Here is a 27,170-nt window from a genome sequence, read left to right on the forward strand (position 1 = left end):
ATGTTCCACCACCACCATGTGAAACATTGTGAAACAAAAACGTCTCCACTTCTATTAGATTTTCAGTCATATAAATCTTTAAGAAGGACATTACATACTTGTCTTGCACACAAACTGCACTTTATTTCTTCATCGTTTGATGAATTTGACCTTTAGTTCACAGTTATTGTAAACTAATTATTATAAATAAAAACAACTTAAAATAGTTTGTTTAAACTTAAAAACAAGGTTGTCTAAAAACAAGGTTGTCCAAGCGATATCGTTAAAAGGTTTGAGTTACTGTAATCCTATGTTTATTATTTCTTTCAATTCCTACGGAACAAATTTATTAACATTATTTTGATATAAGACACAAGTAAAACCGGAAACAGTATTGCTGTACTTCCGCCTATACGTTTCTTACGTTCTGTGCGTGTTTACGTCAGCATAACGGATATATGACAAAAGCGAGCAGTGAGGTAGTGGTCCCTGAAACATTTACTTCCCCTGGGCCGACAAGTAGGAGATGAGTGGGCATGGGGCCGTCCCTGTCCCCTGAGTCCAGTCACGCCATTACAGCGAGTCGGTTGCAGCGTTAACGGGACACACAGGGGCAACTCGCCTCTATATTTATTACAGAGAAGATGGCGGAGTTCTCGCCTGTATTGCCGATGCGGGATGGAGGAGGACGAATTGGCCAGCCCATCTTCCCTCGGTCCAGGTCCGGTTCCGAGTCAGAGAGCGAACTGTCCCAGAGCCTCGCACGGACCAAGATCCGTTCGTACGGAAGCACAGCCAGCGTCACGGCCTCTCTGGGGGAAAAGTACATAGAGCATCGCGTTACAGACAGCGACACCCTGCAAGGGATCGCTCTGAAGTACGGTGTCACGGTAAGGCTGCTGCTCGACTGGAGGATGTCAGAGGAAATCAGTTAGTTCATTTTTCATCAGGTCTCACCACTGAGCGCCAGGGCTCGACTTAAGTCATCATTCACCCTGGCCTAGTGCTGCTACTCTTTAGCATCCTACAGTCATAAGAGAGAGCTGTGAGCCAACAATCATCTGCTAGTTTCACTTCAGCTGAAATTACTAAATAGTTTCACCATTGCTCAGCTTTCACTTATTAGTTTTCCTTATTCTTGTAAAACAATTGTGTGTCTTTCTAGATTGTATCCAAGTGAAAGTAGCCCAGCCGAAACTAGTTTTACTTCACTTGGCCTCAGCCTTCAACCCGTTTTCACAAGGAGCCTTCAGATAATTAAACCTGGGCTGGATGTGCAGGTGTCTCCTGAATGGGGAGCATTAGTTCCAGGTTTACTGTGTACGTGTGATGTATGGATTTTACTAATGAATGACCAGTTTCTGATTATCTGATTGTGTTGAAGTGTGTTGAACACCCAGGCAATAGGTAAAAAAATAGTACACTGCACTTTTCTCTTCCTGTTTGCCAGATGGAGCAAATTAAACGAGCGAATAAGTTGTTCAGCAATGACTGCATCTTCTTAAAGAACAGCCTCAACATCCCGGTGGTGTTGCAGAAGCGCTCCATATTTAATGGACTGTCTCTGGAATCTCCTGATGGGGACAGTGAAGCAGCGTGCCAGGGCGCAGATATGCCCTGTATTATAACACAAGACATTGAGGGGCCGTCGCCACCCCCCTCCCCACTCACTGAGGATTCTAAACCTCCTCAGCCCCAGTCCCAACCAGAGGAGCTGTCAGCCAAAGACTTCTTACACAGACTGGACTTGCAAATTAAACAGTCAAAGCAGGCTGCATGCAGACTGAAAGAGGAGGAAGTAAGGTAAGGTGATGTGGAAAAAAAACACTAACTGTCTCTGTGTTTGTTTGTGTGTGTGTGTTGATTATGTGCTATTTTAGACCTGGCTACCACTCAACACTCAACTATGATATTGTTAATGCAGAAGTAGTCTTGGGTGAAGTGGTCAGAATGAATATGAACTAGTTCAGATTTCCATGTGAATTCACAAATGCTTGACTAAGGTTGTGGCTGCCCTGAGCTCAGTAGGTGAAATTCAAAAGTCTGTATCGGCAGAAAACTGCTAAATGGTATGTTAGGCATCAATCTGGTATTTAGTACTTCAGCCTAGCTTTCACATCTGCTCAGTAGTGGATGTTTCACATTCATGAAACGCGGGCCTTGTTACTGTAGTACTTCTCACTCGAGCCAAGACACTCTCCGCAGTCACACAGTTTTTCTTCAAATTTTAGACGTTTTTCCTTGTAACATTCTGTCGAACCTCCTGCAGCTGTGGTTATGGTGGTTTCCCTCCTGCTGGCCTCACTTTACCCGGGTGTTTTGCTACTTTTACGCTGCATTACTTGGTGTATATTTGAAAACTTGAGACATCACTTGACATCGACATTATTATCATCATCCATCTCTGGCTGCTGGTTAATGATGCCAGTAACCTGTGTTTTGTTTTTCGTCAGCACAAGCCTTGTGCAATGATGTAAGTCAAAGCTTTTATTTGTCTCTGTGGGCTGTGTTTACTTCCTAAGCTAAACTTTGTGTGAAGCCCTGCCTCTAATTCCAGCCACATCTAAAGGCCATGGGGAGAGCTGCAGTGTGTTAAGACAAACATGGGCTCCCTGCATGTTCACACATCCCAGAGCAAACACAGGCCCGTTTGCTTTCTGTAGGATGAATCTAACCACAAACCTGTATTCTTCATTACACAAACTAAATCCACACTGTTCAATCTTTCTGCTTAAATTGAGATTAGGTGTAGAATACTTAATACAATACTACCGTTAGGATAATGTTTTTTCCTTGTGATAACATTCTCATTTTAAAAGTACTTTAAAGTAAAGTACTTTAACAATTATTAATTATTAATTAATTAATAATTTTATTTAGCCAATTAAACAGGCTGTAATCTGTACATAGTGCCCTGGCTGTATTTGGCTGTTGTTTGGACTGTACCAGATCTCCAACTGGTAAATGGAAATATGCAGGAGATGGAGACAGATGGTCATTCCAAAAGGTCCCCTACGATGCAAAATTCCCTTTTAGACATTCTGGTATATTTATATGACACTAGGGTGCACATAGACACACATTAAGTATGTTAAAAGTGAGCTTCCTCCAATTTTCATATTTTACTATTAATTAGTCTGAACTTAGTTCTTCACCTTGTCAAAACTAGGGTCAATCATCACACTGCTCTACTTCAGGCTGCTCATTGCTGCTGACTCGTTTTGAAGAGCTCACCTGACTGCAATAGAATCAACATGACATGCAACGATATTTTTGGCTCCTTGAAGGCAGTGCAATGTACTGTTCATATGATTTAACTCTCCTAAGGGTAAAGGATTGATCCTGTTGTCATTGGGGATGCATTTTACCAAGAAAAGAGCTTCATCTTGATACTTTACCTTCTTCTGATTCTCCCTTCAGTAGAATTTGAGTTGAATTTTAATTGAACCAAATTATTTGCTTAATGGACATTAGAACCAGCTGCTTGGCTTGAATTTTAGCTTTTTCGATATCAAGTTGTTGATGATACTTTGGGGTGTTGTAGTGTCAGCTTCTTCTTGGCACAGATGAGCCTTGAGCTGTGACCAGTCAACCTCATTCATTATTTAGACTCACCTAGACACTCCAGAAAGAAAGTTTATTTGTCATTATGTGTTCCAATTCATTTTTTATTGATTAATGCCTTTTTCATTTCATTTGCAGGAGCAAAGAGGAGAACTACATGGCCCCCACAACATCATACCAGTAGACATGAAGAGGCAGCCTATTGCTGCTGGAGCCCTGTCTTCAACATACGCTCACACACACATACACAAGCACTACCACAGCTTAGACTCTTTGGTATTGACGTTTTTTTTGCTTTTACCAAACCATGATGAAAAAAAGTGTCAGTTTGCCTTTTATTTATTGAGATGCGGTTACAAAGAAGAAGAAGAAGAGAAAGTACTGTTCATCCACATCATCATGTACTTACGGAAGCTGCTGTATAGAAGCACCTGCTGCGCGCACACACACACACACACACACACACACACACACACACACACACACACACACACAGCATTAAGCAGTCCCAGAAGGATTAGCTTGTTAGAATAGAAACTGCTTTTAAATCCCCTCCTGGAATAGTAGCATCATTGTACAGTATATCCGGGCCTTCTTCATCAGTGTTTGAGCTGATGTGTGAGCCCACGTGTGGAGGATGGACTCAAGCCTTTGACTACGTTCCTATTGCCTCATTTATTTCCAGGGGACAGGAGACTGTTTGGAAATCTGTGCGTAATAGCTGTTTTGTTGTGCTTTTTAATTATATTTAGTTTTATTTGGGGCGGTTTGTTTGGAAAGAATAAATATGTATTTAAACCAGAGGTATCTGAAGTTCTTGTAGTTCAGCATTATTATTATAGTACATATGTAAAGAAAAGGCAATGTTTTAATCGCTTTTACATTCTACGAAACAGTCACAAATATTTACATTGAAAAATACGTCATCTTATGACCTGAAGTCTCCCTAAAATGGAAATGTTGACCTCACAAAGACGTGCAGAGAACTGATGATGAAAATATCGCCCACTACTGGGCCAGAGAAAAAATAACAACAGAACAGAGCGGTATGGAAAGCACAAACTGATAAAATGATATACACAACAAATATATTTTTGGTAAATAAAATGCAAGACTATATCAAAGTTTTACATATGTGGCAGAAAGAAATAAACCTAATAGACTAACCAGGTAAAACCTAATGAGTATATATGCACCAAAAAACAGTTGATGACAAAGCTACAGCATCAAACCCAACATTAATTGGAGTCATGTTGACGTTATCTCTAGCATTTAGTTGAACATAAAAGAGTTTGCTTCTGCTTCGTATGATGTAGTATGTGATGTATTGATTATTACTCTGCAGTCTTACTTTGCAAATCCTCCGTTAAGTACACATAAAGAAAACATTTACTGTTTATAGTTAGTATTAAATTTGATACTTCCCCAAAGCAGGTAGTTTTGAATACACAGTATATACTTTTCTATGCCAAAAGAAGGAAACTTTAAATGATCAGGGTTTGGTTTGAGATCTAGCGTCAGATCCAGTATTCTGCGTTTTAGGCCAATGATTTGTTGAAGGACGGACAATTACAGGCTGCTGTAGATCCTCTTGATAGTGTCCCCTTCATCCTTGGCGATGATGCCCTTTTCAATGTAGGAATCAACTTGCTGGTCCATGAAGTCCTTCAGCTTAGAAAGGTCATAATCTAGAAAAGCAAAAAAACCCAAACAAAGGGCTGTGAGGCTACGGGGGTAGGGTTATACGTCAGATATACAGAATCATAAGATCACCAGGCACTCTGGGCACACCCAAACAAGATCTAATCTGGCCCTGAAATTGTAATCAAGCAGGATTAAGGTCAGAGTTAGCGTGTGTGAGACACCGCATTGAAACACAAAGAAAAAAGAGCAAAACATGACAGCGTGAACACCAGAGCTGCTGCATGCTGCCTTTTCAGATGAATTAAATTAGTTTATGTTTGATTTTTTTGAACTGAAGAACAGGAGGATAGGGGACATCCACAGAGTCCCACCACTTACACACATTTGCCTTCTTGTTACCACACAAGACCTGTGGGATTAACAGGACGTGATTAGAGGCAGCTCATTCTTCACCATCAGGAGCCAAGTGCCAGAATCAGGATTTTGCCTCCATGTACATCTGCTCCTCTGGCTAATCTGTGAGGTTTGTAGGTGTATGTGCGCACACACACACACACACACACACACACACACACACACACACACACACACACACACACACACACACACACACACACACACACCGAGCCTGCTGAGACTGTCCTAATGGGTGCTTTTTCTAGAGTAAACAAAATAAATGGTTTGTGGTTCACTCTGTTTCTATGACACTGGTTTCTGTTCACCTCCCTCTGTGTCTGAGCTGAGGGAGAAAATTTAGAGTTAATAGGGACAAGGAGAAAAAACAACCCCTTTACTGTGACCTGTTTTTCCTTCATGTCTCTTAGAAGACCCATAGGGAATAACTTCATTTTGTCTTTGGTGGGACATTTTGTGTATGTTTGGTGTGAGCTCACCTATTCTGACGCCCTTATCTGCTCAGATCACAAAGGGGCAGGCGGGGGAGGCCCCTGTTGTCCCAGACAACCCGGGCTTACACCAGAATGCTAATGAAGCGTGCTGCACAGAGCTGGGTCAGAGACGAGCAACAAACAAAACTTCCCTGCTGCTTTTGGCCTCTCTGCTTCTCAGTGCTGTGAACCCAGCTTTTGTGCCTATTGATCATTGATTAGATCATCCCAATGAGCATTAACAATAAATAGAAATCTGACCCAGCTTTAACTTTTGTTTCTGTATGACCTTGTTTTTGCAATGATCACCAGTGGACGGCTGGACTGCATAGTGAGGACTTAACATTTTATCTTCCTCCGCTTAATTAGGTGCCACTGGATATTTTGATTTTACACCGCGGAGAGCCCAGCAGACGGTGTCTCCTGTCAGATGACTACACTGCTGGGTGTTAATCCGCTAGAGCGTTAACAGCTCTGCAGACTGGTGCAGTTTCTGGGTCATATGCTGCTTCTTAACAAACGCCAATTGCTAGTGTTGCGTAGCTATTACATGCTTAAACAGTGTCCATCTGGAGGAATCAGCATGACTCAAAAGACAAACGTGATGACCGTTTCATGTCTTTCTGTGGAGTCTGATGTCTTAGAGCTATGTCTCCCTTTCACACACTCACAGATTAACGGGACCAATTCTACAGAAGCAGAAACAGGTACAAGGGCTCTAATCAGCAGGACAGACTGGTCAGAAATAATAAATATTCATGAGGTTTGAAATGAAGCATCTTTGCTGTTATCCCACAATAATTGCAAATTGAGGCCAACAAAAGAGGCTTAAAACTATCTTTGTCTGTAACCCACTAAGCGTCAGCAAAGAGGCAAGGGTTCGCTTGTTCCGGCTCTTAACGCTCAGCAAAGAGGAGTTAAAATGATAAGTGCATTCACTCATAATGATCCCCCGTGCCCCCTGTTAAGAGGACAAGTAGGACTCAGGCCTGTGTTTGGGTTCTGCAGGAGACGTCTCACCGTCTTTGCCTTCCTCTTTGTTGTGTTTCTTCAGCCACTCAATGTTCTTCCTGATGGCTTCCAGATAAGTCTGTGATTTGCCAGGCTGCCCTGTGGTCAAGACAGACAAAGCAACACACATAGAGAGAAATCACACAAGAATCATTGTATTACAAAATGATAATAATATATTTCTCTTTGCTTTAATGCAGTTCAATATTCTAGTAGTAGATCCCATCGCCACCCCTGCTCTCCTCGACCACGCCAGTGGAGAGTGAACCCCTGTAACCTGAAGGTGCTTCCCTGGGTGTCCTGCTCTAAAGCCCGGTTTCAAGCTCCAGTCAGGATCGGCCTAGTGAACGCTAGATCGCTGACCAACAAAACGTTTATCCTGAAGGATTTCTTCAGCTCCAATGGCCTGTATTTCCTCTGTGTGACAGAAACCTGGGTCGGTATTGGTGAGTGCAAAGTGTGAACCTTGCTGGTTCTGAATCTTTCTTCCCTCCCGGTCTCTCTGGTCAGCTGACCAACTTCTCCTGACAGTACCAAAGTCCAGGCGGAAAAGACAGAGCTTTTGCCATTGCAGCACCTGAATGGAATGTCCTACCACTGCACATTAGGCAGTCACCATCATTGTTCATTTTTAAGTCCTACTTGAAGACCCATTTTTATTCTCTGGCTTTTAACTGCGCATGAGAATCTGTTCCTATTTTGTTTTATTTTTGTGTATTTATTGTTGTTTTTATTTATTTTGTTGTTTATTTATTGTTAAGTAGTAGTTTTTAATATTGTCTTACCATGTACAGCAATTTGGTCAGTCAAGGCTGTTTTAAAGGGCTTTATAAATAAAGTTGAGCTGAGTTGAGTTAAGTTGAGTTGAGTAGTTTCTGGGTATGGTCCAATTTCCATTGTGGAAGAATATTTTCATTTCTCTACATTAAACAGTTTGATAAATAAACAGTTATTATTCACAAATTAGGATGTCATTCTTGCTAAATCATGTTAATTTGGATTATAACACTTTTCTACATGAATGTTACATAATGCAAACTAGTTAACACACAAATAACAGAGTTTAGCTGACATCGGTCGGGATTTACTCCATTTCCTGCAGAGACTCTGTGATAATCTACTCAGTGTGTCGTTTGACTTTCTGAAACCCGTGTGTGTCTGCATGTGTGTACTTCAGTGGATTATAGTGGGAGGGGGCACAGTGCAACATAGAAGGACAGAGAATAATAGCAGCTGTGCCGATCTCTCCTGCGAGTGATATTGTACTGGCCTAGTTCAGGGACAAGAGGATGTAACTAGGATGCCCTGAAAACAAAAAGTCCTAAATAGACCTTTCATCTTTCACATCACAAAACTGGTGATTTGTGAATCTGCTCCAATTTGAAATCTGACAGCGAGGTAGTGCACTGACTGGTCTCAGGAGATTGCTGCTCCTCCTTGGTCGAGTCTTTCAGGTTTTCATACTCCCTCTGCATCTTGGCAGCCTCAGCCTTAGTGTTGTCATCTTCATCTAAATTTTTCCCTACACAGGGAAACAACAGTGGGTCATTTATAAAACACTGACCTCAATTTACCAGTGAGCTGTAAAGGATTCAATGGATGGTTTTTATTTTTCTAGAGCAGCTGTCATTATTCTAGTTTAAAACATTTTACTGACTGTAGCCCTCACAGGCAGATGTGAGAGCACATATATGAAGGTACATTCAAGGATTAATGCTTGTCCTATGCAATTAATTATTATTTACTATATTATACTAGAATGATTTACATATTTGCAGGGTAACAATAAAGTATGAGGATGTTTACCAGTGGGTGCTGTGAAGTCAGGAAGTCCAAGAGATTTGCCCAGCTTGCTCTTGGTCTGCATGGCTATCATAGCATCCAAATTCTCTGCAGAATGGTGAAAACAGACAGAACAGGCAATTAGAAGGGATTATTTCTACTCAAATGTTAATGTTAATTTATGTATTTATATATTAAATACTAGAAAACAGTTCCTACACACTTCAGTTAACGGTATCGACAAGCTTCTAAACCTGCAGACCTAATAGTGTAAAACACCTGCAGAAATTTTATTAATGACTAAATCTGTTAGTGAATGGCACAGTAAGTTCATGTGATGATCAGAGACAATTGATAACAACTGGTCTAATGGATTGAAGAGGTAAAAACCACAGTATGTGTAAAGACAAAGGAAGCAGGTGTTCTAGGAACAGACTGAAATTTCATCCTCTCTGGTTCTGGTAACAATTTACTTTAGTTTGTCCAAGAACCTGTTTTCATTTGGTGGGTTCAGATTTTAAAAGTGATTTCTATTGTCACTAATAATTAGATATATGGACCCTAACAAAAGCTTCAGCTCCGTACGTCAGAATTATGGAGACGTACGGTTTCCTCTTTCTTCCACATTTGCTCCAGCCTCCTTTTGTTTCTTGTTATTTAACCATCTGACTCTGCTTTGTTCTTTCCTTGCATGTTCAAGTTGCTTCCTCCCACCTGTGGCACAGTGAAAGCCCATTTTTTCATCTAGTCCCTCTGCCCACACACATCATCTTTCTTCCTCCTCCACGCTCATCCTCTGCATCCCTCTATTTTTGTCTATCCTGAGGCCCGCGACACATTGTTGCTGATTGACAGCTGTGTGTACTCTGTCGTGGACCTGGGTGACTCATTGTCATTCGATTCATGATAGACATAGAGAGAGGGGGCATAAACATGTTGCTAGGAGATGGTGAAAGTCCATCCTATCATCTCCCTGCAACCTATGATGTGTAAAGCCAAAGGCGCTGCCTAGGAAACCCACATCTTGTGTAATGTGATACGTCTGCTTTGTACTGGCGTGTAACACTAGCAGTGGTCATTTGCTCGGCTGTGCAGTAACAATGCCCAGCTGCTGGTAGTATTGATTATTATTGATTCCGCATGAACTCAGCTCTTGTGTTGTTAAATTAATGTGTGGATTGACATCTTTTGTCTGTTTTAGATCAGTAAAAAACTTTCCATCTTTAGACTTAAAACAATCTGCTAGGTAATAAACCAGTATGAACCCATGTTGATAATTATTAGATGCTGGTTTTAAAAGCACATTAAATGTACTATTGTTTCCGTCCCTTTTGTCTAGGGCTGAATGGAATTTTTAGACAAATAAAGAGAGAGAGATGCTGAGATGACACCCGTCTCTAGCAGGTGGCCGACCTTACCGGCTACTCATGTGCCAGCCGTCAGCATCTTTATATAGGATGCCCCTAACAGTTATATACTGGCTAAGAGGCAACATTGGCAAGGCCGAACACACATATAATACTGGTGCACATGATGTTGAGGCTGTGTCAACATTCAGAGCTAAAGAAAAGATCAATTACTCTATTGTTATATATGTATTGATGAGTATTCTAATATGTCCCAGTTAAAAATATTGACAACCAACTGACTAACTTTGTAGTTGACTCTACAAAAGGTTTTGTTTCATGGCTCACCCAGATACGACACCCCCTCCTCCGGCGTGATGGTGCCGTACTTCACCATCATCTTCACAAAGTCAATCAGTGTCTTCATGATGGTAATCAGTGTCTCTCTCTCCTGAGTGTCTTGATCTGAAGCAGCAAATCAGAGGACAAATTCATTGCCACCGTCTATGGCAGCTACTAGGTGGTGTTGGTGTAACCGTGTAGGTGCAGGAGGGTGACTGCAGGGGGGGGCATTATAATGGGAAGGTCAATTATCTTTTTGTGTGTGTGTGTGTTTCATGCACACATACAACATTGACTCATGTCCCCATAGCAACAACTGCTCCCTAGTCCTGATGTTGCTCTGAAGAACTACTGTACAATCTCTGGAAGTAGCTAAAGTATTTCTGTGGCTATGATGTAATCTGCCACCGCATCCTCCAGTTTAGTTTGAGGTTCTGTTTTTACCGGAGTCGAGGCTTCTGAGCAGAAGGTAGAAGTTTGGGAAGTACTGCAGGTCCTGGAGTCCGTCTTCGGGGCTCACCTCGTTGCCCTCGTCACCTGCATTGCCCCCCTGAACCTCAGCATCTTTGTCTGCCTCCTCCTCTACATCATCATCAGCCTCATCTCCCTCCTTGTTGCTGTAGCGACTCCTGGGTTGCTCCCATGTGTCCTGGAAGTTTAAGAGTTTAAGTGGTCATTGCTGCCAACTTTATTGCTACCGATCTTCTCATCTACCATTAAATATTTGCATTGCTTTACCGTGTTTGTGTCAGAGCCCTGGTCGTCCTGCTGTTCCTTGGTCTCCCGATCATTGCTCTCGGCGCCTTCAATCTCGTTGTTCTTGGCGTTCTTGGCGATGAGGTCCTGGAGCGCCTCGGCTACCTGGTACTCCAGAGTGTCTGCCTGACTGTCTGTGATCTGCAGAAAAACACAAAAGAAAAGAGTTCTATGTGGTAACACTGGAAGGCGAGCTGCGTAGTGTCAGTGTGCAATCTGAGCAGTGGCAGACTTCATGTAGTCTCCTTATTGGGTGTCAGAAAAGTAATTTTACAACTGAAACGACAGAATGAAACACAATTCATGCGTCTCTTCTCCTACCCATGAAACAGGCAGTACAGAAGGAGGGAGCTCCTGCGGAGAAAATGTCACGCCACACGCTGTCAAATCCAAGCTTAGAACCTACCAGGCCGAGTTTGAGCAGCTTGGAGACGATTCTGTCAAACACCCCTCTGTCGTCCTCCTCATAGATCTTGTTTGCGATTTTCTGGACAATGTCTTCTGCTGTCAGCGGAGTCCCATCAACCTGACGGAAGGTTTCTGGGTCATCTGAGTGGAGACGACAAGTCATCATAGCAGAGACTCTGTAAATGTGGTTTCAAATGTGTTTTTTTTTATATAAATTTGTGAATAACATCACAAACTGTATGAACCATTTTGTGTCTTTTCTGCTGCTTCTTTGCTTCCCTATTAAGTAGCTAGAAACACTCCTTCTCTTGTTAGGCAGGAAAAGATCAGTAATAAATGATTCATACTCTCTTTTCCTCACATTCAATGTATCAATATCTGCACCACAGAGTTGGAAATGTGCAAATATTACAGCTTGACTGTTACACAACTATCTCTGCTGCTTCCAAAAACGAGTGCGAACACACACACACACACACACACACACACACACACACACACACACACACACACACACACACACACACACACAACCTGTTGCAAATGCCGGTATCGATGGGTTGAAACGTTTGTGAAGTACTTTACTGTATGTTCAAATGCTATAACTACTTCTGCCTCTGCAAAAAATAAGAACTAAAATTCAGAGCTGCTTGTCATTGACAGGCTTGACAGCATAAATCGATGGAGTGGAGCACTCAGCACTTTGTGTCTGAGTCACCTCACCGCAGAGGCTCAGCTCAATGCTGACAGCTGGGTATCAGATTGCATCCATACAGTGAAATGTATGCTGCTGTAATGAACACCATTGCAGGTAAAAAACAATATTCTTTAACATGAAGTGGACATTGGGAGGTTAAATATCTAAGCCATGCTTTTACTTGTTTTTTCTAAATAAAACTAGATGGAGGATAATCTTTTCTCCTGCAGGCACGTGTCCTCTCTATCTGCGTGTCTCTGCTTATCCTCATCATGAGCACATGATTTCCCTGCCTCCTCTTTCCCAAAACTCTGCCTGGTGGCCACCCAGTGACAGGCTGAAGCCCGTGGCCCTGCCCTCAGTCACACAGCCAGATGGACTCTGACTCCATCAGTTGTCAACAACTTAACCTACTGTACCTTAAGGCTTCAGGATGTTAGCACAAGGTGCTCTGCATACCCTGGTACTTGCCGTTGTCCATGCCATTCTTGGTGGAGTCATAGTCCTCCACCAGACGCCGGCTCTTGGTGGAATCAGACTCATCGGGGACATACTGGACCCCCTTGGCTGACACCTCTGTCTTCACCTGTGTTTTCTGGCCATCCGCCAGTGACTTGAGCAGAGTCAAGCCGTCACGGTCCTGCTGTGACTCTGTGACCTTGGAGCTCGTGGGGCGCTTGCTCTCTAAAACAAAACGAATCAGACCAGAGAAACACAAGCGGTGAAGAAGCATTCAATGTGGTTGGAACAACAGTTGATCATTTCTCTGTACACACAAAGCCTGTGTTACTGGAACTGCTGCAACAATAACCCACCTGACAAGCGAAAATAAAGTCTTTAATTGACTGGCAGTATAATGTTTCCTCTTACCGGCTGACTGGACCGCAGCCTTTACGCTGTCCGCCTCAGCAATCTCGAGAAATGACAAACATTAAACCAATCATCTCTCTGACACTGGATGATGTGTGATACACTGTGTTTGCACAGCTAATGACAAGGCTGTTTAAGAAGTATAAAATCAATTTGCCTGGAATACTGGAAAAGACATGGGTCACAGAAACAGGCTCACCTGTGCTTGTATAGGCCTTTCTTCTGTCAGCTGTCTGTTGTACACAGTTTTATCTGCATCAGGAAAGAAAAAAATACAACAGTACATTATTCAAAGCAGACTTTTTTCATTCTGTGAAGTGAAAAAAGCTGCGTGTCACTACCTACTTTAGACTTTTGGAATACATTTCTTTTTAAACTTGCAGATTTATGAGGTCGTTTCTGCTGTTTTTGCTGCTCCAATTTACCATAGCAGAGGCAGAGCTTAATCGGATTAGCAAACAAAAGATTAACCTGAGGCGAAAATAGAGCACAGGCGGTTAGAAACCCCGTCAGTCTCTGCTGAGCTGCCGCTGAACTTTTTGAAAGCACTGCTTCACGTTATGTTTTACTAGTCAGCAACTTGATAGAGAATTTAAGATAGTAGCTCCCTAAAAAAAAATTATAAAATCTCAATCCCCTTTCACTGTCCATATAGACTGGAACTGTTCTGCATTAGAGATTTTATTTGATTCTATGCTGCATGTTGCAGCGCATTGTCTCTTCTGTGTGTGCGGAATGCAGTTTTATGACCTTCTTGTACTTTCTGACATTTTTACTGACTTGTAATATTTCTAAAACGTAGACTATGGTAAACATATTACATCAGGTTAGAGGCCAACTCACCATTTGTTGAGGCTGTAGGTGTGGGAAAGGCAGATGTCTGGCTCATTACGTTCAGGGATACAATATGGAAAAAGATGAAAAGGCCAACGTATTTTGACGCCATCCTGATAAAACTTGTGCAGGTATCTCCTGAGTGTCTTGTCGTGAGTGGTCTGGTTCTCTCCTCGGCATGCGAAGTGCTGAATGTGTGGACAGCTCCGCTGCAGCCGACCGCTGGTGCTGAAAGTGCCGTGGACGCGGCGCCTGTGGGTCCCGCCGTTCGGACGCACCGGATCTTGGGAAGTATTGGCTTAATGTTAGCGTTGAAATTGAGCTGTTGACGCGCCGCTGTGCTGAAACCAGGTCACCGCTCTGCAATTCTAATCAGATAAGTTAGGAGGCTTTTCCAAGCCCCGTGTGAGCTATAGCATCACCTGCAAAGGGAGTAAATGCTCTACAAGAAGACCTGCCCCTTCTGTCTTTCCAGGGGAGGCGGAGAGGGAAAACGAAGAGGATGGGAACACTGCAAAAAGTGTCCATCTAAGTGAGCGACTGTTAGATAAGTGTTGCGTTGCTGATCTGCTAACAACACAAATGAGCACCAATTTTGCATATACATAATATCACTTGCTTAAATAATTCTAGGATTAAAAAAAAACATTTAAAAAAGTATACTGCAGTAAATTTCTATGAATTATCCCTCAAAGTAATTAATTATGTCTTCTGTAACGCTAAAACAATATATAAAAAGATGCAAATCATTAACTTCACCGCTGACCCATTTCCCTTTAGTTCGAAGCGCAAATCAAATAAAATCAATCTTTGACTATTTTTTGCAGCGTTAGGAACAGAAAATCCGCCCATTTCGTGCGTCACCCACAACCTGCGTCATGGTTGTAGATCCACAGCGCAGTAAATAGCAACGGTTATTAAAACGGCAAACAATTAGGCACACGAACAAGAAGGGGAACGTAAGGCCCGTTTACTGACCACTTTGCTTTGATGAGATCAGAACATCTGCAATTAGATGGCAAATCACGCGTTTTACACAGGACTCTGCAGCTGTTGTGTTGATTTTCCAGTGACCTATTCAGGTTGTGCCTCCTCTTGAAACGATGGGCTTTTTTCATTTTCATATCAGACCTTATGCCACAGATAGAATGCAGACGGTCTCCTGACCTATAATAGCAATATGAAGGTTTGTTCTTAGCACTGGTTAAAACGTGACAATATAATCCCTCATTACCGCGGTGAAGTTAGTTTGACGTTGGACATTCAACAGACATTCGACCGAAAATACCTCCAGACAAGCGGTCCGTGTTTGAACAAGCGATCCGCATTTCGCGTTCGCTACGCGGACACAGAACGAGAACGCTCGGTACACGAAGACGTTGACTTAGGGACCGTCGATAAAATATTTGAATTTTCAAGAAATTAATAATTCAATAGCGTCCAAACCATATGACCTACTGGTCCAAAACCTGCTCCAATCTATGTGTCCACATCCCCTTCACAGGGCAAAACCATTTATATGAGGAAATAGTCATGTTGCATATTTTTCTATAATATTTTTGTGTAAATATTACTGTAATTTTTCAATACCATCCACACTATATGACCTACTGGTTCAAAACTTGCTCCAAACTGTGTGTCTACATCTCCTTCACAGGGCACAACCTTTTTTTTTGAGGATCAAATCATCTTTCACATTTTTCTATAATATTTTAGTATAAATATTACTGTAATTTTTCAATACCGTCCACACCATATGACCTACTGGTTCAAAACCTTCTCTGAAATATTCATCTACATCTCCTTCACAGGGCACAACCATTTATATAAGGAAATAGTCATGTTGCATATTTTTCTATAATTTTGTGTAAATATTACTGTAATATTTCAGTACCGTCCACACCATAGGACCTACTGGTTCAAAACCTGCTCCAATCTATGTGTCTACATGTCCTTCACAGGGCACAACCATTTATATGAGGAAATAGTAATGTTGCATATTTTTCTATAATATTTTAGTATAAATATTACTGTAATATTTCAATACCGTCCACACCATATGAACTACTGGCTAAAAACCTTCTCTGAAATGTTCATCTACATCTCCTTCACAGTGCACAACCTTTTTTATGAGGATCAAATCATCTTTCATATTTTTCTATAATATTTTAGTATAAATATACATGCATGCTTATACATGCAACGTAAGCTGTCCCTCTGATGAGCTCGTTCCTGATTCTGTCAAATCTTGTCACTCCTAAGCTCAGCATTTTCATCTCCGCTACCTCTATCTCTATCTCTGCCTCTTGTCTCTTTCTCACTGCTATCATTTTCAAACCACAGAGCAGAGCTGGTCTCACCACTGTCTTGAAAACCTTTCTTTTGAGTCTTGCTCTAACCTCTTTTCAACACTCCCCATCACACTGAACTGTTGACCCCAAGTACGTGAACCCCTGCACCTTCTTTACCTCATGGCATCAGTGGTGCTCTTACGGGGCATCAAACCATACTCGACACCAGAACGCTTCTCCTCCATTCTTCAGGCATCTTCTCCCAAACAAACTGGTTGGAAACTCCACCGCTGTCTCTTCTGGACACTTTCACACCTCTACAGGTACGTCGTCAGGACCAACATCCTTTTCACTCTTCATCATTCTCATAGCTTTCTCATCTGTTTCTGTTATTTCCTGCCCCACAACATCCACATCTTCCTCCATTCTTTCCCTGTCATTCTCCTCATTCATCAGCTCCCTAGAATCCTCCTTTTAGCTTCTCTGCACACTCTCCTGGGTTGTTAGCACCTTTCCATCACTGTCTATGATCACCCTTATCTGTTGCACATCCTTCCCATCTCTACCTCTCTGTCTGGCTAGTCTGTACAAGTCCTTCTCTTCTTCCTTTGTATCTAACCTGTCATACAGCTCATAGTAAGCTTTCTGTTTGGCCTTTGCCACCTCTTAACTCTACTCTGAGCTTCATTTGTTGTCCTGTCTACTTTCCTCTGTTCTTTCTACATCCCACTTCCTTTTATCCAACCTCTTCCTCTGGATGCATTCCTGTACTTCCTCATTCCACCACCAAGTGTCTTTATCGTTCCTCCATCCAGATGACATACCAAGCACTTTCCTACCTGTTTCCCTGATAACCTCTGCTGTAGTTTCCCAGTTACCTGGGAGGTCTTCCTGACCACCTAGAGCCTGTCTCAACTTCTGCCTTAATTCACAGGTTTCTTCATTCTTTAGCTTCCACCACTTGGTCTTATTTTCTGTCATCTTACTCACCACCATGCGGTGCTGTCTGGCTACACTTTCTCCTACCACCACTTTGCAGTCACTAACCTCTCTCAAATGACCTTGTCTACATAGGATGTAGTCTACCTGCATGCTCTTCCCTCCACTCTTGTGCGTCACTCTGTGTTACTCTCTATTCCGGAAGTAAGTGTTGACTACAGCCATTTCCATCCTCTTAGCAAAGTCCACCATCTGTCCTTCTAGATTCCTTTTCTTTACACCAAACCTGCCCATCTCCTCCTCATCACCTCTGTTCGCCTCACCAACATGCCTATTGAAGTCTGCTCCAACCACTACCCTCTCTCCTCTGGGTACACTCTCTATGACCTCATCTAACTCACTCCAGAATCTCTCCTTCTCTTCCAACTCACAGCCACTTGTGGAGCATACCCACTGACTACGTTTACCATCATCCCTTCAATTTCTAGCTTTAGGCTCATCACCCTGTCACTTCACCTCTAGAACATTGTTCACAACCTCCCCTTCAGGATCACTCCTATCCCGTTTCTCGTTTCTCTTCCTATACACACCATGGTAGAACACACCACTTTCCCTGTCATTGCACCAACGTTAAGAGTCTCTATTCTCAGATCTATGCTCCTGCCTTTCCTCTTCTCTCTCTGTCCACAACCCCTTCTGTCTGCACTCCTTCTTTGACTAACAGTAGTCCAATTTCCACCAGCAACCTTTAGGTTAACAGCATCGGTTGTCGTTGTTAACCCGATCCAGTATGAAATTCTTATGGACGATTTACATAGTTGTTATTGGCAAGCCGGATGCCCTTCTTAATGCAACACCTTTGATCCAGGCTTGGGACAGGATCAAAGGTCACTGGCTTGCAATCCCTGTGGCTAGATTACATAGTCATGTTGCTTATTTTTCAATAATATTTTAGTGTTAAAACAACAAATATGGTTGTGCCCCAACAAGGAGATGTAGACACACAGTTTGGAGCGGGTTTTGAACCAGTAGGTCATATGCTGTGGATGGTATTGAAATATTACAGTAATATTTATACTAAAATATTTTAGAAAAATACGCAACATGACTATTTACTCATATAAATGGTTGTGCCCTGTGAAGGGGATGTAGATGAACATTTCAGAGAAGGTTTTGAACCAGTAGGTCATATGGTTTGGATGGTATTGAAATATTACAGTAATATTTATACTAAAATATTATAGAAAAATATGCAACATCACTATTTCCTCATATAAATGGTTGTGCCCTGTGAAGGAGATGTAGATGAACATTTCAGAGAAGGTTTGGAACCAGTAGGTCATATGGTGTGGACGGTATTGAAAAATTACAGTAATATTTATACTAAAATATTATAGAAAAATATGAAAGACGACAATTTCCTCAGAAAAAAAGGTTGTGCCCTGTAAAGAGGATGTAGATGAATATTTCAGAGAAGGTTTTGAACCAATAGGTCATATGGTGTGGACGGTATTGAAAAATTACAGTAATATTTATACTAAAATATTATAGAAAATATGAAAGATGACATTTTCCTCAGAAAAAAGCTTGTGCCCTGTGAAGAGGATGTAGATGAACATTTCAGAGAAGGTTTTGAACCAGTAGGTCATATGCTGTGGACGGTATTGAAAAATTGCAGTAATATTTATACTAAAATATTATAGAAAAATATGCAACATGACTATTTCCTCATAAAAATGCTTGTGCCCTGTGAAGAGGATGTAGATGAACATTTCAGAGAAGGTTTTAAACCACTAGGTCATATGGTGTGGACGGTATGGAAAAATTACAGTAATATTTATACTAAAATATTATAGAACAATATGAAAGATGATTTTATCCTCAAAAAAAGGTTGTGCCCTGTGAAGGGGATGTAGATGAACATTTCAGAGGAGGTTTTAAACCAATAGGTCGTATGGTGTGGACGGTATTGAAAAATTACAGTAATATTTACACAAACATATTTAGAAAAATATGCAACATGACTATTTCCTCAGAAAAAAGGTTGTGCCTTGTGAAGGGGATGTAGATGAATATTTCAGAGAAGGTTTTAAACCAATAGGTCATATGGTGTGGACGGTATTGAAAAATTACAGTAATATTTACACAAACATATTTAGAAAAATATGCAACATGACTATTTCCTCAGAAAAAAGGTTGTGCCTTGTGAAGGGGATGTAGATGAATATTTCAGAGAAGGTTTTAAACCACTAGGTCATATGGTGTGGACGGTATTGAAAAATTACAGTAATATTTACACAAAAATATTATAGAAAAATATGCAACATGACTATTTCCTCATATAAATGGTTTTGCCCTGTGAAGGACATGTGGACACGTAGATTGGAGCAGGTTTTGGACCAGTAGGTCATATGGTTTGGACGCTATTGAATTATTAATTTCTAGAAAATTCAATTAATTTATCGACGGTCCCTAAGTCAACGTCTTCGTGTACCGAGCGTTCTTGTTCTGTGTCCGCGTAGCGAACACGAAATGCGGATCGCTTGTTCAAACACGGACCGCTTGTCTGGAGGTACTTTCGGTCGAATGTCTGTTGAATGTCCAACGTCAAACTAACTTCACCGCGGTTCCCTCATTTCACATCTCACAGGATGGGCAAAGGCAGTGGAAAGTGAGACTCATTCACAGCAGGCTGTCTGGACGGATACAGGGAGCAAATCATTAGTAGCATTAGGACTTATCTGTTTATTCCTAAGTGAAATTAACCTTTTACTTTATGTGTGATGATTGATGGTTTTAGGTAATCACATAGTCCACAGTCCACAACACCCTATGATGTCAGTGTCTTTTATTAGTTTCAGCCCTTTTCTTTTCTGAACTTGTTTTGTTACAGTATGAGGCCTAATCTTTTGCCTCATTTGTAAACATTTATGTCAAAATGATGATTATGGAAAACATTAATTAGCTAAGGACAGTTGTAATTGATTGAGTGTTTACAAGACATTTTTGTTGTTTACATGTTTACAAGAACTTTGTATAGGATAGAAAAAGCTCTTGCATCCTTGTTTGACACTATTATTTATCGTTTCTATTCTTATTTAATTTATTATTATTATTATTTGTGATACAAGTCAGAAACATTGGAAACGTTTGGCAGATGCTGAGAGTGAGTGTGGAACTGATTCTCCCTTATGACAAGTGCCAACTGTAGGATGGACTGTTTGCTATGCTCTGTGGGTTGTCTGTACTGTCCTCTGCCTGTCTCAACAGAACAGTAGCATTCTGCAGAAGGAGGCCTATAAGACACTTGTCTGCAAACGTCTACAAAGGACAGATATAACAGATATAAATCAGGAAAGGGGAGGCTGTGATGATGGCATCACCATTTTCATTCATATTCATATTCATAGTGATCCTTCATGTTTGGTTGTTTTCTTGATCCCTTTCCTGTCATTTCATCACCATGTGCTTGATGTGCAGCAGCTTAGCACATCAGCACATCTTCTGTTTACTAGCGGTTTTTACAGGTGTAAAATCCTTTGACAAAAGCTGTTAAATAAAATTTAAAGAAAATCGAACAAGTGTTACCACAAATGTTGGTCTTTTATATTTATTAAAATATTATCAAATTATGCCTTGCATTTTAAACATCCTTACAAGAACTTGGTATATGTTTTTTTATATTCATATGCAGAGGTGCCTATTCCTGGTCGGAGCTACTGCCCTGCTGGTTTTCCAGCTAATACTGATTACCTACATCATTCAGTCAATCAGCAGCTGACTAACATACCTGGTTAAGGTAATCAGCAGAGACAGTTGTCCAGTATGATTGGAATGATAAAATCGCTGCTAGAAAAGCACAAACTAAGTAATCTTTACCTACAGTAGTTTGTGCTGTTCTCCTCTGCAGTCACAGGTCGTTCTGAAATAAATTTGAGTGAAACTCTTATACTATACTAACTATGGAGTTAGTTAGAGTGTTAGTTATGCAGTAAATACCACGTATTAGCCTGATTGTTTTCATTACAGTACAATAAATCTTCTTGTCCATGTGATTATGTTATGCAACAAACACAAAGGGCTTCCCAATGAAGAACTGATGGGCCTCAGCCAGGCTGGGGAAGCCTAGAGAATGCATCATAAACAAATCTGAATAAAGAAGAGAGAATCAAATTGAGAAGAGGGTACATCTCAAACTGCCACAAAATTATAATGAGGCAAAACTGCAAATACAGCATTATTTACATAGAGGTAAACTACTTACCTTGCTTGCCTTTGTTGCTGAATATTATATGAATATAATGCAGGGTCGCAGGTGGTGCTGGAGCCTATCCCAGCTGTCTTTAGCCGAGAGGCAGGGTACACCCTGGACAGGTCACCAGTCCATCGCAGGGCAACACACAGACAGACCGATAACCATTCACACGTACACTCAGACTTCAGAGTGACTAATCCACCTAATGCATGTTTTTGGTCTGTAGGAGGAAGCCGGAGAACCCACGCGTACACAGAGAGAACATGCAAACTCCACACAGAAAGGCACCTGGGCCATCCCAGGAATCAAACCCAGGCTCTTCTTACTGTGAGGTGACAGTGCTACCCACTTCTTCAGTAATTGCATAAATACCGATGTTTGTATGAATTAAAAGTGCAGTGTTATGTCTATGCATTTTTGAAATTCCTGTTGTGGTTGATGTGGGGTTTGTAAAGTAATGATAATTCAATAATCCAATAAGTTTTATGGAGAGCAATTATTACATTCATCTAAGTTTTGAAAAGTTACCCAAAACACATGTAATAGTATAAGAATTTAATTTAAATTAAATTCATTTAAATTATTATTATTATTATTATTTTTTTATATAAAAACATAATTCAAACAGGTAAGGCACCATCATATCATGAGAACGTGGCTTTGCTAAAAATGAAATATAAAAACAATTCAAACTCGAATATTTGCCCTCATTGTACAGGTAATACAGCATATAGATTCCTACATGGATTCTGGTCATGTTCACCTATACAGCAATTTTTTCAAGGAGTATGCAAACACCTGGTTAAGCTGTCCAATCCCAGCAGCCCCTGCACTTTATCTTTTAGGAGATCTAAGTGGGCTTGACCTAGAGACAAACTCATCACACACACTTCTTTCTGCCCTCTGTGTCACAAAGGAAATCACCCTCACGAACTGGAAAACTAATAAGAAATTAAGCATCACTCAGTACTTGACCAGCTTTTTAGATTACACCACCTTAGACACATTGTCTGCTTGTTCAAAGTTTTATGGAGAGCAATTATTACATTCATCTAGGTTTTAAAAAGTTACCCAAAACACATGTAATAGTATAAGAATTTAATTTAAATTAAATTCATTTAAATTATTATTATTATTTTTTTAAAATATAAAAACATAATTCAAACAGGTAAGGCACGATCACATCATGAGAACGTGGCACTAAAGTAATGTGAACTTTCTTCTAGGAGAGATTGATGGCTGGAGTTGCGAATTACTGTGAAATTGTCAGTTAGACGTACCTTGTGTAACCACTTCAACAGTCTCCTATTCGACTTCAGAGTTAGATTTTGGATCAAACGTATGGTTGAACTCCACTACAAGGACGAGGTAGCCAGTTTCGCTGTTACAATGGATTCAGTGAACGTGACTTTTGATCTCTGCGGCAGATCACGGCTATGCGCTTCCTCAAAGGGGTGGGGGGATCAACTTCGCTTGCGACACACCCCTAAAACAGAGCGTTGTGGACGAGAGCTTAAAACACACATTTTCAGACGGCCGTATGGGCGATCTACAGAGCATTTTGGCATGAAAAGTTACAGACACCTTACTGAGACATCAAGGTCCAATTCTTTAGCATTGTGTAGCATGAAAAAAGAGTGTGCATGGACCTTTAAGGTCTTTTAAAGGTCTCTACCACACTCCACTCAGGGAACATTAAATATGTTTTTTACAAGGCATTGAATTGTCATCTAGTCTATCGGAGCTGATCTAAACTACAACCCATTATTAAAACAAATAGAAGCCAACCTCAAAAGATGCCATTTCACTTATGGGAAGAATTGTCACCATAAAAATGATGATCCTGCCAAAAACTAATTACATATTCTCAATGATTTTGACTCAGCCAGGCCAGGTGTGGTTTAAGACATAGATTCATACATCATACAGTTTTTGTGGAAAACCAAGTAGTTTAAAAACTCTAATTCCACGACTACTTTTTGGCCAACAGACTGAACCACGTCCACAAATGGATAAAACCCATGCCATCAGATTCCTCCTGGATAGACATTGAACAAACATTTTGCGAAAATATTCAAGTTGCAGATCTACCAATTATCAGCACAAAAATCAAACCCCATAGTTGCTACCACAGCATTAGCATAATAGCATAAAAATGAAATAAAAAAACATAATTCAAACAGGTAAAGCACCATCATATCATGGGTGTAGACTAACTGACTTTACAACATTTGACATATTAAATAACTAAATAGCATGCAGAGTATAGCAGTGCAGCAGCATTTTCAACATGGCTGTAATGTTTTCACACAGTTGAATCTTTTGACTTCTACTCAGCCAATAGAAAGTAGGCAGAGGCTAGAACAACTGGTGGAGGATCTGCACTTCCACCACTGACTTATGGAAGGAAGGAATTCCTGGAGGGAGTTCATCAGAACCAGTCACTCCCCAGGATACAAATGCATTGGTAAAATGCAAGAGGCCTACCTATATATTTATTTTATTACATAGGCTACTTTTGATATATCCATTAGAGTCTGGGTTGGGTTCTTTGTTGGTCTTAACACACTCTGATGGTAATATATGAATCCTTCTGTCACTCTCTCCAGCCGTCAATCTCTCCTAGAAGAAAGTTCACATTACTTTAGTGCTGCATAGAAGTGCTCCTGTGAGTGTGTAGTGCATGCATTGAAACAAGTGTATAGGACATACATGTACTTACCACAGTGTAGCCTGTTACTTAGGGTTGACACACGATATATTCATGAATATATGAACAGAGCCGGGCCACTTGGCCTCCACGTTTGTGATATGTGCAGCATCACATTTGATCTTGGTCATGAAAACAATTATACGTCAGTTACAGTGATTATTAGAAAGAGTAATCAGTGTACCTGCCCATTTTTCAGTTTATTTCAGGTCACAGCAAGATGTTATTAACTGATCATCACTTTTCATATTAGCCTCTCTGAAACGAATTAAACACCACATACCTGCAATCCTGTGAAACTCCTCTTTAATGGCTTTAAGGAGTTTGTGTCAAGGAAAGCGCTTGAGGTCCAACTTTTCTACATACAGTGGCTTTACTAATGTGCTCAGCATCTCCAATGTTATAAAGAAAACTACCTACCAAAAAATCTTGTTCGGATGTAAAAGCACGGCCACGATGAGTGATGTGTTTGACGTATGGGTGAATAAGATTATTAATATATGTATGGGGTCTCGAGAAAAATGGTACCGCTAAAATAAATAGGCACGGCGATATGACATGAAAATTAACTCGTGGCGTTAAAATCCTCTCGCGGCGTAAATTCAATGCTGTGTGAATTAATATATCGTCCTCATCTACAGGATCCTCTAGAAACGGACAGATCAAACGAGGTATTTAAACACTGTTCACTTTAAAAAGGGGCGGGTACAAAAGGAAACTGGGTTTCCCGAATAAAACCTGCTCCTGACCAGGTTAGGTTCACAGAGTAAGTTGCCATAGTAACTGACTCTGAGTTTCGATTACCTCGCTTCTTGAAACGGGATTAAATTTACCCCGCTTTGGGGGTTCAAGTAACCTGGCTTTCTAAAACCGAAAACCCGAAATGAGTTTTCCTCATTACGGGGTTAACAAACTCAGAGTTTCAACAAAACCTCCTTCTCAAAACGGGCCCCTGTTCCACTCCAAAAACTATGCTTTCAACATAACTATGAATCCTACCCATTCATTTTGTGGTCTGCACATTAAGCTGTGAAAGTTGGCTTTGACTATTGCTGTTTCACTGAACTATTTTTTGAGGGAAAAGAGACAATTGTTTTATAATATTTCAACTTTTATTGAGGTATTGCCACAAAAACAATAATTTGGGTATTTCACAGGTGGTCTAAGTACAACATAGGTGCCTTGTCCCTCAGGAAACACTGCCCTGATCCAGACAAGGAAAGGTAGGATGACAACTTGGACTGTTCGCCCTAGAAGTCCCCAACACCAGGTGTCAAGACTTATAGGCTAGATACCTGCAACAACTTGAGATACACACAGACATAGTACTGAAAAAAACAATAATTTCTATTAGTTATATATTAGCACTTGATATATCATACACCTTACTAAAAGCAATTAAAAATATATTAGGTCAATATGTATTTAGAAACAAAACTAGGTTTGTAAACCAGAGTTCCCAGGTACGTTATGATAAATCTGTAAATAGTAAAATGTTCTGAAATTGTTTATGAATTTCTGAGAAACTGATTTATTCCATGCATGTGTACATGTGTGATATACTGTACATTAAATGTGTTCGTAATGAATACACATTCAATCATACTGGCTCCAATCCTTGATCATCAACTATACATGACAGTAGGTTTGGCAACTGGTTCAGGTATCTTGAGGTAACTTGAATTTTAATTTTAAATACCATGTCACATTAATAAAAGTATTAAACACATGCAATATCTTGACGGCAACAGTTGTTGTCACACCATGCCTCTGTAGGCATTCACCGTTCCCACAGTGGCACTTAATTACAGACAAATACGGCAAAATATAAGCTTCAGCTGAAGACCCCATTATGGAAAAAATATTTTGACACAGAAGCAGCACGAGAAAGAAAAAAACATGTTAAAATTAGTTTATATTAGTTTATCGAGCTATGCTCCCAAACAAGCTGTATTCGTGTTATGAATATTCTGTTGTAATAATTCAGGCTGCTTATTGGCAACCATTAGTATTAGGAGCTAATCGAGTTGCGAATTAGTGTGAAATTGCCAGTTAGACGTACCTTGTATAACCACTTCAACAGTCTCCTATTCGACTTCAGAGTCAGATTTTGGATCAAACGTATGGTTGAACTCCACTTCGAGGACGAGGTAGCCAGTTTTGCTGTTACAATGGATTCAGTGAACGTGACTTTTGATCTCCGCGGCGGATCACGGCTATGCGCTTCCTCAAAGGGGTGGGGGGATCAACTTCGCTTGCGACACACCCCTAAAACAGAGCGTTGTGGACGAGAGCTTAAAACACACATTTTCAGACGAGCCGTGTGGGCGATCTACAGAGCATTTTGGCATGTAAAGTTACAGACACCTTACTGAGACATCAAGGTCCAATTCTTTAGCATTGTGTAGCATGGACCTTTAAGGTCTTTTAAAGGTCTCTACCACACTCCACTCAGGGAACATTAAATACTTGGGCATTGAATTGTCATCTAGTCTATCGGAGCTGATCTAAACTACAACCCATTATTAAAACAAATAGAAGCCAACCTCAAAAGATGCCATTTCACTTATGGGAAGAGTTGTCACCATAAAAATGATGATCCTGCCAAAAACTAATTACATATTCTCAATGATTTTGACTCAGCCAGGCCAGGTGTGGTTTAAGACATAGATTCATACATCATACAGTTTACAAAAACTGTATGATGTATCTATGCAGTTGATGTACAACTGCAGAGAATGTGTGTAGGTCTGGGAGTGAGGCCAGCTGTGGCGATTGCACAATAGACATTTAGGGTTGGGGGACACTGTCCGGGGGTCACACCCTCAGCCAGCGGTCGTGCTCCTGGAGGTGTC

The 27,170-nt window shown here is 40.8% G+C and overlaps 2 protein-coding genes across 5 annotated transcripts; one reads left to right on the plus strand and one right to left on the minus strand.

Moving 5' to 3' along the window:
• The first annotated feature begins 407 nt into the window (after positions 1-407).
• Positions 408-3,877, plus strand: lysmd2 (LysM, putative peptidoglycan-binding, domain containing 2). The gene is made up of 3 exons (XM_029144440.3): positions 408-869; positions 1,430-1,782; positions 3,682-3,877. The coding sequence occupies exons 1-3, from the start codon at positions 624-626 to the stop codon at positions 3,725-3,727; spliced, it is 645 nt and encodes a 214-aa protein (XP_029000273.1). The 5' UTR covers positions 408-623; the 3' UTR covers positions 3,728-3,877.
• Positions 3,878-4,393: 516 nt separating this feature from the next.
• scg3 (secretogranin III) lies at positions 4,394-15,358 on the minus strand. 4 transcript variants are annotated; one of them, XM_055507414.1, is made up of 13 exons: positions 15,099-15,358; positions 14,130-14,488; positions 13,486-13,538; positions 13,287-13,329; positions 12,876-13,100; positions 11,718-11,860; positions 11,294-11,452; positions 11,000-11,204; positions 10,562-10,678; positions 8,892-8,975; positions 8,497-8,607; positions 7,095-7,184; positions 4,394-5,231 (listed from the first exon to the last, which is right to left on the minus strand). In XM_055507414.1, exons 2-13 carry the CDS (start codon positions 14,230-14,232, stop codon positions 5,113-5,115), a joined length of 1,452 nt encoding a protein of 483 aa, XP_055363389.1. In that variant the 5' UTR covers positions 14,233-14,488; positions 15,099-15,358; the 3' UTR covers positions 4,394-5,112. The 4 variants fall into 4 exon arrangements, with proteins under 4 accessions (XP_055363389.1, XP_029000272.1, XP_029000271.1 ...); XM_029144439.3 differs by lacking the exon at positions 15,099-15,358 and having other exon boundaries at positions 12,888-13,100; positions 14,130-14,996; XM_029144438.3 differs by lacking the exon at positions 15,099-15,358 and having other exon boundaries at positions 14,130-14,994.
• Positions 15,359-27,170: the final 11,812 nt, after the last annotated feature.

Source organism: Betta splendens, chromosome 3, assembly GCF_900634795.4.
Source record: "Betta splendens chromosome 3, fBetSpl5.4, whole genome shotgun sequence".
Classification (NCBI taxonomy): domain Eukaryota; kingdom Metazoa; phylum Chordata; class Actinopteri; order Anabantiformes; family Osphronemidae; genus Betta; species Betta splendens.

Bases quoted from the DNA above. Each gene is read 5' to 3' on its own strand.
- lysmd2 (XM_029144440.3), top strand. From the start codon at position 624: ATGGCGGAGTTCTCGCCTGTATTGCCGATGCGGGATGGAGGAGGACGA. The intron at 870-1,429 runs GTAAGGCTGCTG...CCTGTTTGCCAG, and splicing joins CTCTGAAGTACGGTGTCACG to ATGGAGCAAATTAAACGAGC. The intron at 1,783-3,681 runs GTAAGGTGATGT...TTTCATTTGCAG, and splicing joins CTGAAAGAGGAGGAAGTAAG to GAGCAAAGAGGAGAACTACA.
- scg3 (XM_055507414.1), bottom strand. From the start codon at position 14,232: ATGGCGTCAAAATACGTTGGCCTTTTCATCTTTTTCCATATTGTATCC. The intron at 11,453-11,717 runs GTAGGTTCTAAG...GTTTTTCTGCAG, and splicing joins AGCTGCTCAAACTCGGCCTG to ATCACAGACAGTCAGGCAGA. The intron at 8,976-10,561 runs GTGAGCCATGAA...ACCATTCTGCAG, and splicing joins GGAGGGGGTGTCGTATCTGG to AGAATTTGGATGCTATGATA.